Source organism: Salvelinus alpinus, chromosome 23, assembly GCF_045679555.1.
Source record: "Salvelinus alpinus chromosome 23, SLU_Salpinus.1, whole genome shotgun sequence".
Taxonomy (NCBI): domain Eukaryota; kingdom Metazoa; phylum Chordata; class Actinopteri; order Salmoniformes; family Salmonidae; genus Salvelinus; species Salvelinus alpinus.
This window is the reverse complement of record NC_092108.1, coordinates 10,026,439-10,044,729: the sequence shown is the minus strand read 5'-3', so window position 1 is coordinate 10,044,729 and position 18,291 is coordinate 10,026,439. Positions and strand designations below refer to the sequence as shown.

The 18,291-nt window shown below is 44.7% G+C and overlaps 1 protein-coding gene across 2 annotated transcripts in view; it reads right to left on the bottom strand.

Annotated features, from left to right (window-relative positions):
- Nucleotides 1-4,704: 4,704 nt before the first annotated feature.
- LOC139550178 (insulin receptor-like) overlaps nt 4,705-18,291 on the bottom strand; it is a 123,508-nt gene continuing 109,921 nt past the window's right edge. For both annotated transcript variants that reach the window (XM_071360875.1, XM_071360876.1), the window contains 6 exons: nt 15,475-15,704; nt 14,815-14,925; nt 14,032-14,194; nt 11,131-11,260; nt 10,611-10,745; nt 4,705-7,880 (listed from right to left, as the gene is read on the bottom strand). In XM_071360875.1, coding sequence (XP_071216976.1) covers nt 7,394-7,880; nt 10,611-10,745; nt 11,131-11,260; nt 14,032-14,194; nt 14,815-14,925; nt 15,475-15,704 — 1,256 coding nt within the window. In that variant the 3' untranslated portion in view covers nt 4,705-7,393. The remainder of the gene's footprint in view (nt 7,881-10,610; nt 10,746-11,130; nt 11,261-14,031; nt 14,195-14,814; nt 14,926-15,474; nt 15,705-18,291) is intronic.

Genomic DNA, 18,291 nt, shown 5'->3' with positions numbered 1-18,291 from the left:
ATAGTTTATCGTTATCGTTATAGTTCTTGGCCTGGTGGATGGGCAGAAGTAAACCCAGACACAACACAATTAATGCTATTATCACAACAGAACGAGCCTACTAGTAAGTCTAGCTAACGTTGGCAAACGTGACTGAAATGAATATAAATTAACACTTATACACTTACACTTCTTTAATTGACTTTTATACACTACAAATTGACTATCAAATAATTTACTATGGCAAGTTTGCCATCAGCGAGCTGCAGTATGGGAGTAAAGCTGAAGTCGAATCTATATTTTCCGTTGTTTTGCTGTGTCCATAGCAACGTTCGAAAATGGGGTGGAGTCAATGCGCATTGCGTTGTCAACCAGTGACATCATTCTAGAACTATCCACAGCTGTGCTGGAACGATCCTTGACATCTGTCATCTCAGTCTGTGACCATGGAAACGAGATGATTGAGAAATGATGCAGTTTTTTCTTCAATCACAACATCTCTCCACATCAGGACATATGAACAGGTACTGTGCGAGTTTGAAGTTACATAGTTCATTAAGTTTATGTTCAATATACATGTGCAAATAGTTCGCCCTATGCAAAGAACTGGAAATGCCGAGCCTAGCCTGTAACGTTCCTCTAGGCCACAGTAGCTTGCTAAACAATTTTCATAAATAACATTAGCTGTTGAAGTAAACAAAAATAATTAGGCCTAGCTTTCCAACTGTCAAACTTTCCAATTTATTTGTAATTTAAAAAGTCATTTCTGTGCATTCATTCAGATAATTGGACAGACTGACAGACAGTGAAACATGGAGTGCCATAGTAGGCCACCTGTAGAGCAGAGGGAGTCACTGGTCAAGAAGGCTGGTGGGCACCAGAGAGACTTTAAGATGGTGAGGGTAGACAAGAGGAGAAAACACTCAGCCCAGGGGGATATTGACATAACCAGGAGCATGAGTGGCCTGGTGAGAGGCCTCAGTGCAGAGCATGGCTGTGGGGACACCATCAACAAGCCAGTGGGCCTCAGGAGGAGCAGAGCTGGGGGTCAGGAGGCCTGTCGGGGCCCCGACCCTGCCCGAGTCACCATCCTGAGGAGGGAGCCCGTGGCCCCTGGGGCCAGAAGGTCTGAGGGGAGGACAGTGGACAGGGCGACAGGGATTGGCCGTGAGCTGCGTTGCAAGAGCACAGAGGCCTTGGGTGAGCAGTCCACTGTGGTGATCAAGCTGCCTGGAGGAGGGAGAACAGAGATACAGGCAAAAAGAGCCAACACCCCAGGCAGGGGTGTAGGGGGGGCTCCGCTGAAGCGGAGGGAGGAGTGGACCCCATACACCTCCCACCCTGCCCTGTCCCAAGCCATTGGAACCAGTAGGGAGAACCAGGAGGGAGATGCTCATCAGCAGAGCTCCATGAAGGGACAAGACAAGAGAGCCCTGGCGCTTATGCCCCAAGGTGGGGGACGACAGTGGGGCCCCAGAGGGGTCGACACGGTACGCTGGTACAGCAACTTGCCCCTGCATGCCGACAGAGGCCCCATGCCGTTCCGTCGGAAGAAGAGCGTGAGCATGACGGGCAGCGTGTCGTGGGCTGATGACCAGTACTGGGCATGCTGGGACGGCTGGGACGAGGTCATCATCTGGGGGGACGAGGGGAAGGAGGAGGAGAGGGGGAGGCAGAAGGGTGAAGAGGAGAGGAGAGGGAGGCAGAAGGGTGAGGAAAGGGGGAAGAAGGAGAGGAGGGGGAACAGTGGACAGATGGAGGGCCATGGAGAGAAGGACCAGTGGAGGAAGTAGACTCGGAAACAGACAGGAAGTCAGGGATGTGGAGAAGCAGGGAGGACAGCACCTATACCTCACAGTATTTATCACTTGTCCTGCAGTCTGCTACTGAAGTTCCAAGAAAATCCTTTTCATACTAGAGTAGAAAATAAACAGATGGCTATCTTTTTGAAATTCTGTTCTAACGGCTTTGATATTTGTTAGTAAGGATTCCAATGAGACCAAGCATTACAGAAATGTAATGTGCAGTGGTGTCTGAGCCAAGTCCGGATGTTTATATAGCACTCAGCTTCTCTGATCTGCTGATAAACCATCTGATGACAGTTGGGTTTTGTTTACTTTTTATAGGTCAGCTGTGTGTGTGTGTGTGTTGCACAAAAACACTTGTCACTACTCACCAATAACCTTTTTTCTTGTCACGAACAGACACCAATGCAACAACACCTGACTGAATATTATTGAGTAGAAAACAAATATGTGAATCTATTGAGTGTAATGTGGTGGACCTTGTTTTGCAGTAACCAGAACTGTGTAAAGATTGCCCTGAACTGACCTTGTACTGCACTGCCCCTGTGTGGTAAAAATCAGACACTGCAGGCTATGAATTGGCTGTTGGTACTGTATGCATTTTAAAACTTCTGTTTCCCCCTTCCATTTACACTGTAATGTCCAAACTATTTCAAGACTCTTTCTATACGATGCAATGCTTGGGGTCAAAAGCAACACAGTGTATGTATGATATACATACATCATTATGCAATCTTCTTGGGATAGCACTTTCATAACAATACTTTTAAGCCTTTCGATGAATGTGAATCTACAGGACCAGTCAAAAGTTTGGACACACTCATTCCAGGGTTTTTCTTTATTTTTACGATTTTCTACATTGTAGAATAATAGTGAAGACATCAAAACTATGAAATAACACATATGGATTAATGTAGTAACCAAAAGAGTGTTAAACAAATCAAAATATAATTTATATTTGAGATTCTTCAAAGCTGCCACCCTTTGCCTTGATGACAGCTTTGCACACTTGGCATTCTCTCAACCAGCTTCATGAGGTAGTCACCTGGTATGGAGTTCAATTAACAGGTGTGCTTTGTTAAAAGTTAATTTGTGGAATTTCTTTCCTTCTTAATGCGTTTGAGTCAATCAGTTGTGTTGTGACAAGGTAGGAGTGGTATGCAGAAGATAGCCCTATTTGGTAAAAGACCAAGTCCATATTATGGCAAGAACAGCTCAAATAAGCAAAGAGAAACGACAGTCCATCATTACTTTAAGACATGAAGGTCAGTCAATCCGGAAAATTTCAAGAACTTTTAAAGTTTCTTCAAAAAATGCCGTTGCAAAAACCATCAAGCTCTATGATGAAACTGGCTTTCATGAGGACCGCCACAGGAAAGGAAGACCCAGAGTTACTTCTGCTGCAGAGGAGTTAACTGCCCCTCAGATTGCAGTCCAAATAAATGGTTCACAGAGTTCAAGTAACAGACATCTCAATATCAACTGTCGAGGAGACTGCGTGAATCAGGCCTTCAAATCAAATCAAACTTTGTCACATTTGCTGAATACAAGTGTAGACCTTACTGTGAAACGCTTACTCACAAGCCCTTAACCAACAGTGCAGTTCAAGAAGAGTTAAGAAAATATTTACCTAATAAACTAAAGTAAATTAACACAATAAAACAACAATAACGAGGCTATATAGAGGGGGTACTGGTACAGAGTCAATGTGCGGGAGTACAGGTTAATCGAGGTAATTTGTACGTGTAGGTAGGGGTGAAGTGACTATGCATAGATAAACAGCGAGTGGCAGCAGTGTACAAAACAAATGGGGGGGTCAATGTAAATAGTCCGTTGGCCATTTGATTAATTGCTCACCAGTCTTGTGGCTTGGGGGTAGAAGCTGCTAAGGATCCTTTTGGTCCTAGACTTGGCACTCCGGTACCGCTTGCCGTGTAGTAGCTGAGAAAACAGTATGACTTGGGTGACTGGAGTCTCTGACAAGTTTTTGGCCTTTCCTCTGACACCGCCTATTACATTGGTCCTGCTGGCAGGAATCTTGGCCCCAGTGATGTACTGGGCCGTACGCACTATCCTCTGTAGCTTCTTACGGTCAGATGCTGAGCAGTTGCCACACCAGGCTGTGATGCAACCGGTCAGGATGCTCTCGATGGTGCAGCTGTATAACCTTTTGAGGATCTGGGGACCCATGCCAAATGTTTTCAGTCTCCTGAGGGGGACTGCCCTCTTCACAACTGTCTTGGTATGTTTGGACCATGATAGTTGTTGGTGATGTGGACACCAAGGAACATGAAGCTCTCGACCTGCTCCACTACAGCCCCGTCGATGTTAACGGGGGCCTGTTCGGAGTACAGGAGGGGACTAAGTACACACCCCTGAGGGGCCCCGGTGTTGAGGATCCGCGTGGCAGACGTGTTGTTGCCTACCCTTACCACCTGGGGGCGGCCCGTCAGGAAGTCCAGGATCCAGTTGCAGAGGGAGGTGTTTAGTCCCAGGGTCCTTAGCTTAATGATGGGCACTATGGTGTTGAATGCTGAGCTGTAGTCAATGAACAGCATTCTCACATAGATGTTCCTTTTGTCCAGGTGGAAAAGGGCAGTGTGGAGTGTAATTGAGATTGGTTGAATTGCTGCAAAGAAACCACTACTAAAGGACTTGCTTAGGCCCTGAAACACGAGCAATGGACATTAGACTGGTGGAAATCTGTCCTTTGAGTCCAAATTTGCTACAATGTACAATTCTACAATGTAGAATATAGTAAACTTAAAAGAAAAACCCTTGAATGAGTAGGTTTCCAAACTTTTGACTGGTACTGTATATTGATTACACAAAGACCTCACTCTGAGATCAATTGTACACACATACCACATCCTGACGTAATAAACTACATAGTAAACAATAACAGACGCCTGAGGAGAGAAACAGAGACAGAGCGTTGTCATGTTGCACCACACTGCTTTATTTATCTAGAGCAGAGTTTGATTTGATATCAACGGGCCAAGCCAAGCTCCTCCTCCTCCTCCGCTTACTGTGCATCTGATACGGAGAGGAAAGACCAAGTGCTGTTGGTTGATCACAAGTCCAAATGATTATTAGTATGATTTCTGGATTAGAAAAAATAAACATAAGAGACAAACATGTAAAAACATTTTTTCCCCCTACAGACCGGAAATACCTCATGAAACACAATGTCAACAACTATGTAGAAAAAACCATCAATAATATATTTATATATATATATATTTATATTTTCTATACCCACTAAAATATACCAAAAGAAGCATCTATTGGTCATCTGAGGAACTCGTTTTTTTTTTGTAAAAATGTTTCCCCCCCCCCTCAAACAGATTTTTAAATATCCTTCAGCTGTAAATGTGGAAACTCAAAATGAGAAAATGAAACCTAAATAAATAAAAAATATATAACCAAAGAAATATGTTAATTCTTTATGTGATGTTTGTAATACTGCAGAGTGTGAGGAAAGATGACAACAAGCTTCTCCAGTGGATCGATAAAGTTTGTTTCGAAGATTCGAAAATGGATTTGACACATTCATCAATCCAAAAGTTAGCTAGTTCTCAAGTCTCAGAAAGTCTGTCGTTCCTTGACAACTTGAGAGGACAAAGAGACAGCTCCATGACATTCAATGCAGGTCACAGACAGACACAGCTCCATGACATTCGATGCAGGTCACAGACAGAGACACAGCTCCATGACATAAGATGCATGTCACAGACAGACACAGCTCCATGACATTCGATGCAGGTCACAGACAGAGACACAGCTCCATGACATAAGATGCATGTCACAGACAGACACAGCTCCATGACATAAGATGCAGGTCACAGACAGAGACACAGCTCCATGACATTCGATGCAGGTCAGACAGACACAGCTCCATGACATAAGATGCATGTCACAGACAGACACAGCTCCATGACATAAGATGGAGGTCACAGACAGACACAGCTCCATGACATAAGATGCAGGTCACAGACAGAGACACAGCTCCATGACATAAGATGCAGGTCAGACAGACACAGCTCCATGACATAAGATGCATGTCACGGACAGACACAGCTCCATGACATAAGATGCATGTCACAGACAGACACAGCTCCATGACATAAGATGCAGGTCACAGACAGAGACACAGCTCCATGACATAAGATGCAGGTCACAGACAGACACAGCTCCATGACATAAGATGCAGGTCACAGACAGAGACACAGCTCCATGACATAAGATGCAGGTCAGACAGACACAGCTCCATGACATAAGATGCAGGTCACAGACAGAGATAAAAGGGCACTTTTACACTGAGCGACACCATGGGGGACCTCCATGGCCCAGGGAGGGCTGAGCTGCCCAGGGAGAGAGCCTCAGCTTGGGGAAGGGACAGTCTGGAGAGTCCTGGGGTTAGCAGCCTTCAGGTTGACCCAAAGTTTAATTATTTTCACAGTTGATTTCTACCTCCGCCACACATTCGTGGAAACTTGGCAATATTAAAAAAAGAAAAAAAAGATTGAGTACAAGAGAGAAGCAGTAGAGGGAGGTTTGTCTTTCTTGAATACAAAAAGTGTACATGTGGTTGGTTGTATGTTCTCTCCTGGTTGACATTGGACAACATGGCTACATACTGTAGTGTAATGAGGGTGGCATCTTGACAACAGAGAGCAATAATGTCCTGAGATGTGTACTTCCAGGAGGCCTCTGAACAAGTGAAAAAAGTGATAATCTATACAAAACAACAAAACTATATTCATATCAATTCATCTGTGTGAGGGAAAGACATGGGGATAATGTTCTGTTAGGAGGGACTAGACCCTTACCCCATATAATGTTCTGTTAGGAGGGACTAGACCCTTACCCCATATAATGTTCTGTTAGGAGGGACTAGACCCGTACCCCATATAATGTTCTGTTAGGGGGGACTAGACCCTTAACCCATATAATGTTCTGTTAGGCGGGACTAGACCCTTACCCCATATAATGTTCTGTTAGGAGGGACTAGACCCTTACCCCATATAATGTTATGTTAGGAGGGACTAGACCCATGCCCCATATAATGTTCTGTTAGGAGGGACTAGACCCTTGCCCCATATAATGTTCTGTTAGGAGGGACTAGACCCTTACCCCATATAAATGTTCTGTTATGAGGGACTAGACCCTTACCCCATTTAATGTTCTGTTAGGAGGGACTAGACCCTTACCCCATATAATGTTCTGTTAGGAGGGACTAGACCCTTGCCCCATTTAATGTTCTGTTAGGAGGGACTAGACCCTTGCCCCATTTAATGTTCTGTTAGGAGGGACTAGACCCTTGCCCCATTTAATGTTCTGTTAGGAGGGACTAGACCCTTACCCCATATAATGTTCTGTTAGGAGGAACTAGACCCTTGCCCCATTTAATGTTCTGTTAGGAGGGACTAGACCCTTGCCCCATTTAATGTTCTGTTAGAAGGGACTAGACCCGTACCCCATATAATGTTCTGTTAGGAGAGACTAGACCCTTACCCCATATAATGTTCTGTTAGGAGGGACTAGACCCTTACCCCATTTAATGTTCTGTTAGGAGGGACTAGACCCTTACCCCATTTAATGTTCTGTTAGGAGGGACTAGACCGAGGGAGGGCTAGTGTCTGTTGTCCGTTAGTCTTTCCCCCGTTCATGTGTGTGTACGGGATGTGTTCCTCGTAGTTGTTTTGTCTCAACCCCAGTGACGAACCCGCCTCGTCCCGCTCAGAGCTGTGGTCCCCTCTCTGGGAGTAAGAGGAACTGTGGTCCCCTCTCTGAGAGTAAGAAGAACTGTGGTCCCCTCTCTGAGAGTAAGAGGAACTGTGGTCCCCTCTCTGAGAGTAAGAGGAACTGTGGTCCCCTCTCTGAGAGTAAGAGGATGGGTCTAGGGGAATGCTCTCCATGTTGTCCATGTCCAGGTCAAAGTCCTCCTGCTCCGGAGGCTTGTTCTCCTGGCTATAGTAGAAGGAGACCTCCTGGAAGGACTGGTGAAGGTCCTCGTGGAGCATCTCAATGATCTCCTGGAAGCTGGGACGCAGCTTGGGGTTGTACTGCCAGGACATTGACATCAGATTGTGTCTGAGGAGAGAAGAGGAGGAGGAGGGAGAGAGGATAAGGAGGAGAGGAGGAGGAGGAAGAGCAGAAGGTGGAGAGAAGCAGAGAAGACAAGGAGGAAGAGGGGAGGAGGAGAGGAGAGAAGACAAGGAGGAAGGGGAGAGGAGGAGAGGAGACAAGGAGGAAGAGGGGAGGAGGAATGGAGAAAGAGGACAGGAGAGAAGACAAGGAGGAAGAGGGGAGGAGAGGAGAGGAGGAGAAAAGGAGAGAGGCGATGATAGATGTTGTATCAAAGTTATTGTAACAACTCAATCAGGATTTCACCAATATCACCACTATCCCCAATGTCATGATCAGCAATACCCCAGTATCATGATCACCAATATCCCCAATATCATGATCACCAATATCCCTAACATCCCCAATATCATGATCACCAATAGCCCTAATATGCCCAATATCATGCTCACAAATACCACCAATATCATGATCACCAATATCATGATCACTAATATCCCCAATATCATGATCACTAATATCCCCAATATCATGATCACCAATATCCCTAATATCATGCTCACAAATACCACCAATATCATGATCACCAATATCCCCATTATCATGATCACTAATATCCCCAATATCATGATCACCAATATCCCCAGTATCATGATCACTAATATCCCCAATATCATGATCACCAATATCCCCAATATCATGATCACCAATATCCCCAATATCATGAACACCAATATCCCCAGTATCATGATCACTAATATCCCCAATATCATGATCACCAATATCCCCATTATCATGATCACCAATATCCCCATTATCATGATCACCAATATCCCCATTATCATGATCACCAATATCCTCAGTATCATGATAACTAATATCCCTAACATCCCCAATATCATGATCACCAATATCCCCAGTATCATGATCACTAATATCCCCAATATCATGATCACCAATATCCCTAACATCCCCAATATCATGATCACCAATATCCCTAATATCATGCTCACAAATACCACCAATATCACGATCACCAATATCCCCAATATCATGATCACTAATATCCCCAATATCATGATCACTAATATCCCCAATATCATGATCACCAATATCCCTAATATATCCAATATCATGATCACAAATACCACCAATATCATGATCACCAATATCATGATCACTAATATCCCCAATATCCCCAATATCATGATCACCAATATCCCCAATATCATGATCACCAATATCCCCAGTATCATGATCACCAATATCCCCAGTATCATGATCAGCAATACCCCAGTATCATGATCACCAATATCCCCAATATCATGATCCCCAATATCCCCAATATCATGATCACCAATATCCCCAATATCATGATCACCAATATCCCCAGTATCATGATCAGCAATACCCCAGTATCATGATCACCAATATCCCTAACATCCCCAATATCATGATCACCAATATCCCTAATATCCCCAATATCATGCTCACAAATACCACCAATATCATGATCACCAATATCATGATCACTAATATCCCCAATATCATGATCACTAATATCCCCAATATCATGATCACCAATATCCCTAATATCATGCTCACAAATACCACCAATATCTCTACTGTAAGTCGCTCTGGATAAGAGCGTCTGCTAAATGACTAAAATGTAATATCATGATCACCAATAACCCCAATATCATGATCACCAATATCCCCATTATCATGATCACTAATATCCCCAATATCACAATCACTAATATCCCCAATATCATGATCACCAATATCCCCAGTATCATGATCACTAATATCCCCAATATCATGATCACCAATATCCCCAATATCATGATCACCAATATCCCCAATATCATGAACACCAATATCCCCATTATCATGATCACCAATATCCTCAGTATCATGATGACTAATATCCCTAACATCCCCAATATCATGATCACCAATATCCCCAGTATCATGATCACTAATATCCGCAATATCATGATCACCAATATCCCTAACATCCCCAATATCATGATCACCAATATCCCCAATATCATGATCACTAATATCCCCAATATCATGATCACTAATATCCCCAATATCATGATCACCAATATCCCTAATATCCCCAATAGCATGATCACAAATACCACCAATAACATGATCACCAATATCCCCAATATCATGATCACCAATATCCCCAGTATCATGATCACTAATATCCCCAATATCATGATCACCAATATCCCCAATATCATGATCACCAATATCCCCAATATCATGATCACCAATATCCCCAGTATCACGATCACCAATATCCCCAGTATCATGATCACCAATATCCCCAATATCATGATCACCAATATCCTCAGTATCATGATCACCAATAACCCCAATATCATGATCACCAATATCACGATCACCAATATCCCCAGTATCATGATCACCAATATCCCCAATATCATGATCACCAATATCCTCAGTATCATGATCACCAATATCCCCAGTATCATGATCACTAATATCCCCAATATCATGATCACCAATATCCTCAGTATCATGATCACCAATATCATGATCACCAAAGAAGAGTAATAATCAGTGATTGTTCTAACGTTGTCATCTATAAATGGTCTTCCCATCCCACAATGACCATAGATATCTACAGTGTGATATCATTGAGCTGGACTATACAGACACTCTCATTTATAACATTGATCTAGAGGTGAGACTTACAGCCGGTCAGCACAGTTGTCTGGCCGGTCCAGATATCCTCCATCCATGACGAACTTCAGGACCTGCTCGTTAGACAGGCCCTGGTACGGCTGCTCTGCTAGGGTACTGATCTCCCACAACACGACCCCAAATGACCTGGGAGACACACACACACACACACACACACACACACACACACACACACACACACACACACACACACACACACACACACACACACACACACACACACACACACACACACACACACACACACACACACACACACACACACACACACACACACACGAGTGGCAAGGAAAAACTCCATAGGTGGATAGGTACGGAAAAAACTTGAGGAACCAGTTAGCAGGCTCACATTCACAGACAGACACACAGACAGACACACAGAGACAGACACACAGAGACAGACACACAGAGACAGACAGACAGACAGAGGCAGAGAGAGAGACAGACAGAGGCAGAGAGAGAGACAGACAGAAACAGACAGACAGACAGAGACACAGTCACGTATCCTCACCAGCAGTCAGAGTGTGCGGTGAACACTCCGTCCTTTAGAGACTCAGGAGCCATCCAGCGGACAGGAAGAAGACCCTTCCCTCCCTTACGGTAGTAGTCCGTCTCATAGATGTCTCTGGTCATACCAAAGTCTGAGGGTTGAGTAGAGAATATATTTTATTATTATCCCAGAACAGAAACCTGCTTTGCAACAGGCTGTCAACAATTCATACAAACATTTAGAGAAAGGAGAGAAAATACAAATTACCTATATGAAAAGGCAAATACAGTTGAAGTCGGAAGTTTACATACACCTTAGCCAAATACATTTAAACTCAGTTTTTCACAATTCCTAACATTTAATCCTAGTAATAATTCCCTGTTTTAGGTCAGTTAGGATCACCACTTTATTTTAAGAATGTGAAATGTCAGAATAATAGTAGAGAGTGATTTATTTCAGCTTTTATTTCTTTCATCACATTCCCAGTGGGTCAAACGTTTACATACACTCAATTAGTATTTTGTAGCATTGCCTTTAAATTGTTTAAATTGGGTCAAACATTTTGTGTAGCCTTCCACAAGCTTCCACAATAAGTTGGGTGAATTCATTCCTCCTGACAGAACTGGTGTAACTGAGTCAGGTTTGTAGGCCTCCTTGCTCGCACACGCTTTTCAGTTCTGCCCACAACTTTTCTATAGGATTGAGGTCAGGGCTTTGTGATGGCCACTCCAATACCTTGACGTTGTTGTCCTTAAGCCATTTTGCCACAACTTTGGAAGTATGCTTGGGTTCATTGGCCATTTGGAAGACCCATTTGCGACCAAGCTTTAACTTCCTGACTGATGTCTTGAGATGTTGCTTCAATATATCCACATCATTTTCCTGCCTCACGATGCCATCTATTTTGTGAAGTGCACCAGTCCCTCCTGCAGCAAAGCACACCCACAACATGATGCTGTCACCACCATGCTTCACGGTTGGGATGGTGTTCTTCGGCTTGCAAGCATCCCCCTTTTTCCTCCAAACATAACGATGGTCATTATGGCCAAACAGTTCTATTTTTGTTTCATCAGACCAGAGGACATTTCTCCAAAAAGTACAATCTTTGTCCCCAGGTGCAGTTGCAAACCGTAGTCTGGCTTTTTTATGGAGGTTTTGGAGCAGTGACTTCTTCCTTGCTGAGCGGCCTTTCAGGTTATGTCGATATAGGACTCGTTTTACTATGGATATAGATACTTTTGTACTGGTTTCCTCCAGCATCTTCAAAAGGTCCTTTGCTGTTGTTCTGGGATTGAGGTGCACTTTTAGCACCAAAGTACGTTCATCTCTAGGAGACAGAACGCGTCTCTTTCCTGGTGGTATGATTGCTGCATGGTCCCATGGTGTTTATACTTGTGTACTATTGTTTGTACAGATGAACGTGGTACCTTCAGGTATTTGAAAATTGCTCCCAAGGATGAACCAGACTTGTGGAGGTCTACAATTATTTTTCTGACATCTTGGTTGATTACTTTTGATTTTCCAATGATGTCAAGCAGAGAGGCACTGAGTTTGAAGGTTGGCCTTGAAATACATCCACAGGTACACCTCCAATTGACTCAAATTATGTCAATTAGCCTATCAGAAGCTTCTAAAGCCATGACATCATTTTATGGAATTTTCCAAGCTGTTTAAAAGCACAGTCAACTTAACGTATGTAAACTTCTGACCCACTGGGATTGTGATACAGTGAATTATAAGTGAAATAATTGTCTGTAAACAATTTTTGGAAAAATTACTTGTGTCATGCACAAAGTAGATGTCCTAACCGACTTGCCAAAACTATAGGTTGGTAACAAGGAATTTGTGGAGTGGTTGAAAAACGAGTTTTAATGACTCCAACCTAAGTGTATGTAAACTTCCGACTGCAGAAGGCAGTTAACATGCATGTAGATGTATTTAAAAGTATTACATTGTATATGTGAGGAAGTGAGTTCCCATACCTACTATCTTGATATGTGTGTGTGAATGTGTTTAACAATACTGGACCACAAGTCCCCACAACAATAGTAAACAAACAAAAATTGGACCAACTGGGGACATGTTGTTAGTCCCCACAAGGTCAAATGCTATATCTAGGGGGTTTAGGGTTAAGGTTAGAATTAGTGTTCGAATTAGGGTTAGGAGCTAGGGTCAGTTTTAGGGTTAGGGGCTAGGGTCAGTTTTAGGGTTAGGAGCTAGGGTCAGTTTTAGGGTTAGGAGCTAGGGTTAGTTTTAGGGTTAGGAGCTAAGGTTTGGTTAGGGTTAGGGTTAGGACCATGGTCAGGGGCTAGGGTTAGTTTTAGGGTTAGGAGCTAAGGTTTGGTTAGAGGCTAGGGTTAGGACCATGGTCAGGGGCTAGGGTTAGGGGCTAGGGTTAGGGTTAGGACCATGGTCAGGGGCTAGGGTTAGGACCATGGTCAGGGGTTAGGGTTAGGTTTAGAGGGTAGGGTTAGGACCATGGTCAGGGGCTAGGGTTAGGACCATGGTCAGGGGATAGGGTTAGGGGCTAGGGTTAGGACCATGGTCAGGGGATAGGGTTAGGGGCTAGGGTTAGGGTTAGGACCATGGTCAGGGGCTAGGGTTAGGGGCTAGGGTTAGGACCATGGTCAGGGGATAGGGTTAGGTTTAGAGGGTAGGGTTAGGACCATGGTCAGGGGCTAGGGTTAGGGGCTAGGGTTAGGACCATGGTCAGGGGCTAGGGTTAGGACCATGGTCAGGGGATAGGGTTAGGTTTAGAGGGTAGGGTTAGGACCATGGTCAGGGTCAAGGGTTAGGGTTAGGACCATGGTCAGGGGCTAGGGTTAGGGTTAGAGGCTAGGTTTAGAGGCTAGGGTGATTTTGGGGTTAAAGTTAGGGTAAAGACTGTGTGAGTGAGTGAGAGACAGTGTGAGTGTAGACTACCTCCTATCTTGACAGTGAAGTCCTGTGCCACCATGCAGTTCCTAGCGGCCAGATCTCTGTGGACAAACTTTTTGGCGTTGAGGTAGGCCATGCCATCTGCAATCTCTGCTGTCATCTGGACCATCTCCCTCAGCGTGGGGGGCGGGCGCCCAGTAGGGTTATTCTGACAAGACATGTATTAATACTAGAGCTATTCTTCAACAGGCCACAAGGGGGCGCATAGATCACAACAATTACTAGTCATAAATATAGATGTTTATGGGGTATTTGTGATATAGTTCAATATGAGAAGAAGGGATAGAGGAGAGGGATACAGGGTGGCGATGGATACAGGGTGGATAGAGGAGAGGGATACAGGGTGGATAGAGGAGAGGGATACAGGGTGGCGATGGATACAGGGTGGATAGAGGAGAGGGATACAGGGTGGATAGAGGAGAGGGACACAGGGTGGATAGAGGAGAGGGACACAGGGTGGATAGAGGAGAGGGACACAGGGTGGAGATGGATACAAGGTGGATAGAGGAGAGGGACACAGGGTGGATAGAGGAGAGGGATACAGGATGGAGAGGGATACAGGATGGAGATGGATACAGGATGGAGATGGATACAGGATGGAGATGGATACAGGATGGAGATGGATACAGAATGGAGATGGATACAGGGGGGATAGAGGAGAGCGATACAGGGTGGATAGAGCCGCTGCCTGCAGGGGGAGGCAGCTCTACCCCTAGACTAGCCCCCAGGACAGGGATCCCAATAATGTGTGTGTGTGTGTGTGTGTACCTCAGAGTCGGGGCGGAGGCAGCGCAGGTAGCTCTTCAGGTCGCCATGGGTCATCAGCTCCATGACAACTAGAGTGGGCTGGCCCTTAGAGACCACACCCATCAGACGCACCTGAGAAGGAAACATTTCGTTTCCGTCGCTTGCTTTGATTCGTGCACCTCGGTAGCTACCAACACTTTAAACAAAGACGTCTTGTGATCATCATTGTATGCGATCTCACCTTCATTAGCTGATAAATGACTCAAATGTGAATGTAAAGTGGCATCACCTTCTATAGACACTGTAGGTCTTACACTGTAGCGGCAAGTAACGCCCTTCGTGATGTAGGTCTTACACTGTAGCGGCAAGTAACGCCCTTCGTGATGTAGGTCTTACACTGTAGCGGCAAGTAACGCCCTTCGTGATGGAGGCCTTATTGAGGAACTCTCTCTCTCTCTCTCTCTCTCTCTCTCGCTCTCTCTCTCTCTCGCTCTCTCTCGCTCTCTCTCTCTCTCGCTCTCTCTCTCTCTCTCTCTCTCTCTCTGCTCTCTCTCTCGCCATCCGCTCTCTCTATCCTGCTCTCCTCTCCCTTTCACATTGCTCTCTTGCTCTCCATCTCGCTATCCTTTCTTTTTTGCTCTCTATCTCACTATCCTCTCTCTCTCCATCCATCTCTCTTACCACATGGTGACAGGTGAAGCCCTTCATGACGGAGGCCTCGTTGAGGAACTCTATCCTCTCTCTCAGACTGGCCGACTCATTGACCGTCTTCACAGCCACGTGTGACTCCGGCTCTCCCTTCACGATGTCCTTGGCGATGCCCTCGTAGACCATGCCGAACGAGCCCTGACCCAGCTCTCGTAGGATGTTAATCTTATCCCTGCCCACCTCCCAGTCGTCTGGCTCGTACACTGGAGAGAACACACACACACATACAAAGTAAATTCCCGGGGCCGTGCGTACATTTTCTTACAAAATTCTGGTGTACGTGGAGATTGTAGGATTTGCAACAAATGATCGGGATTTATTGAACTGTCGCACAGCAAACAAAACATATCCACATATTTTCATTGACGAATCAGTCATACTACATTTGTACAGTTGTGAACGGAGCTCTACAACCACGACAGGAAAATGCCCTCGATTCACTTTTTATAAAAATGTAATTTGGTGATATTTGAAGGAAGCCAGATCAAAGCAGCAGTCATTTTGTAGAAGCAAAACGACTGTTGTTTTTACGTTGATCAAGTTTGATCATAAAGTTACTGGTCCCCTCCCCCGTGTCAAATAAGGTGACATCACCTTAACTCTCATTTGAATACACCAATGGTAACACGATATTCTCTTATCTAATTTAAATAAGTACCACCTTGCAACCAACATCGAATAAGGCGTGTTTGCAGAGGAGCTTGGTTTATATAGCTAGATGGTCAAAATTTTACTGTAGGTAGTCAGCAAATATTATTAAAAGTTTCCCCTTTCATCTGTGTCTGGTGTTAGCTAGTTACTGGCTAGCTAGGTCTTCATCTGTGTCTGGTGTTAGCTAGTTACTGGCTAGCTAGGTCTTCATCTGTGTCTGGTGTTAGCTAGTTACTGGCTAGCTAGGTCTTCATCTGTGTCTGGTGTTAGCTAGTTACTGGATAGCTAGGTTTTCATCTGTGTCTGGTGTTAGCTAGTTACTGGCTAGCTAGGTCTTCATCTGTGTCTGGTGTTAGCTAGTTACTGGCTAGCTAGGTCTTCATCTGTGTCTGGTGTTAGCTAGTTACTGGCTAGCTAGGTCTTCATCTGTGTCTGGTGTTAGCTAGTTACTGGATAGCTAGGTCTTCATCTGTGTTTGGTGTTAGCTAGTTACTGGCTAGCTAGGTCTTCATCTGTGTCTGGTGTTAGCTAGTTACTGGCTAGCTAGGTCTTCATCTGTGTCTGGTGTTAGCTAGTTACTGGCTAGCTAGGTCTTCATCTGTGTCTGGTGTTAGCTAGTTACTGGCTAGCTAGGTCTTCATCTGTGTCTGGTGTTAGCTAGTTACTGGCTAGCTAGGTCTTCATCTGTGTCTGGTGTTAGCTAGTTACTGGCTAGCTAGGTCTTCATCTGTGTCTGGTGCTGGCTGGCTAGGTCTTCATCTGTGTCTGGTGTTAAGCTAGTTACGGGCTGGCTAGGTCTTCATCTGTGTCTGGTGTTAAGCTAGTTACGGGCTGGCTAGGTCTTCATCTGTGTCTGGTGTTAAGCTAGTTACTGGCTAGCTAGGTCTTCATCTGTGTCTGGTGCTGGCTGGCTAGGTCTTCATCTGTGTCAGGTGTTAGCTAGTTACTGGATAGCTAGGTCTGTGTCCGGTGTTAGCTAGTTACCGGCTAGCTAGGTCTTCAGTCAGAATGGAACAAAAGGGGAGAGAGGGTCGTTCAAAACTCAGACGCCGTTGTCAAGTCAACACATAAGTCAGTGCTGCGGTGAACCGCATCACAAGAGACATGCTAAATGGGAAATGTATAAAAATATATATATAGTGTCTTCGGAAAGTATTCAGACCCCTTGACTTTTTCCACATTTTGCTACGTTACAGCCTTATTCTAAAATTGATTAATTTGTTTTTCTCGCCATCAATCTACACACAATACCCCATAATCATAAAAAAACTGAAATATCACATTTATAAGTATTCAGACCCTTTAGTCAGTACTTTGTTGAAGCACCTTTGGCAGCGATGACAGCATCGAGTCTTCTTGGGTATGACGCTACAAGCTTGGCACACCTGTATCTGGGGAGTTTCTCCCATTCTTCTATTTTCAGGTCTTTCCAGAGATGTTTGATCGAGTTCAAGACCGGGCTCTGGCTGAGATGTCCACTCAAGGACATTCAGAGACTTGTCCCAAAGCCACTTCTGCGTTGTCTTGGCTGTGCGGTTAGGGTCGTTGTCGTATTGGAAGGTGAACCTTCGTCCCAGTCTGCGGTCCTGAGCGCTCTGGAGCAGGTTTTCATCAAGGATCACTCTGTACTTTGCTCCGTTCATCTTTCCCCCGAACCTGACCATTCTCCCAGTCCCTGCCGCTGAAAAACATCCCCACAGAATGATGCTTCACTGTAGGGATGGCGCCAGGTTTCCTGCAGATGTGACGTTTGGCATTCAGGCCAAAGAGTTCAATCTTGGTTTCATCAGACCAGAGAATCTTGTTTGCTTTTTGGCAAACTCCAAGAGGGCTGTCAGGTGCATTTTACTGAGGAGTGGCTTCTATCTGGCCACTCTACCATAAAGGCCTGATTGGTGGAGTGCTGCAGAGATGGTTGTCCTTCTGGAAGGTTCTCCCATCTCCACTGAAGAACTCTGGAGCTCTGTCAGAGTGACCATTGGGTTCTTGGTCACCTCCCTGATTGCTCAGTTTGGACAGGCAGCCAGCTCTAGGAAGAGTCTTGGTGGTTCCAAACTACAAACCTGTATTCACTTTGTCATTATGGGCTATTGCGTGTAGATTTCTGAGGAAAATGTTTTATTAAATCCATTTTAGAAT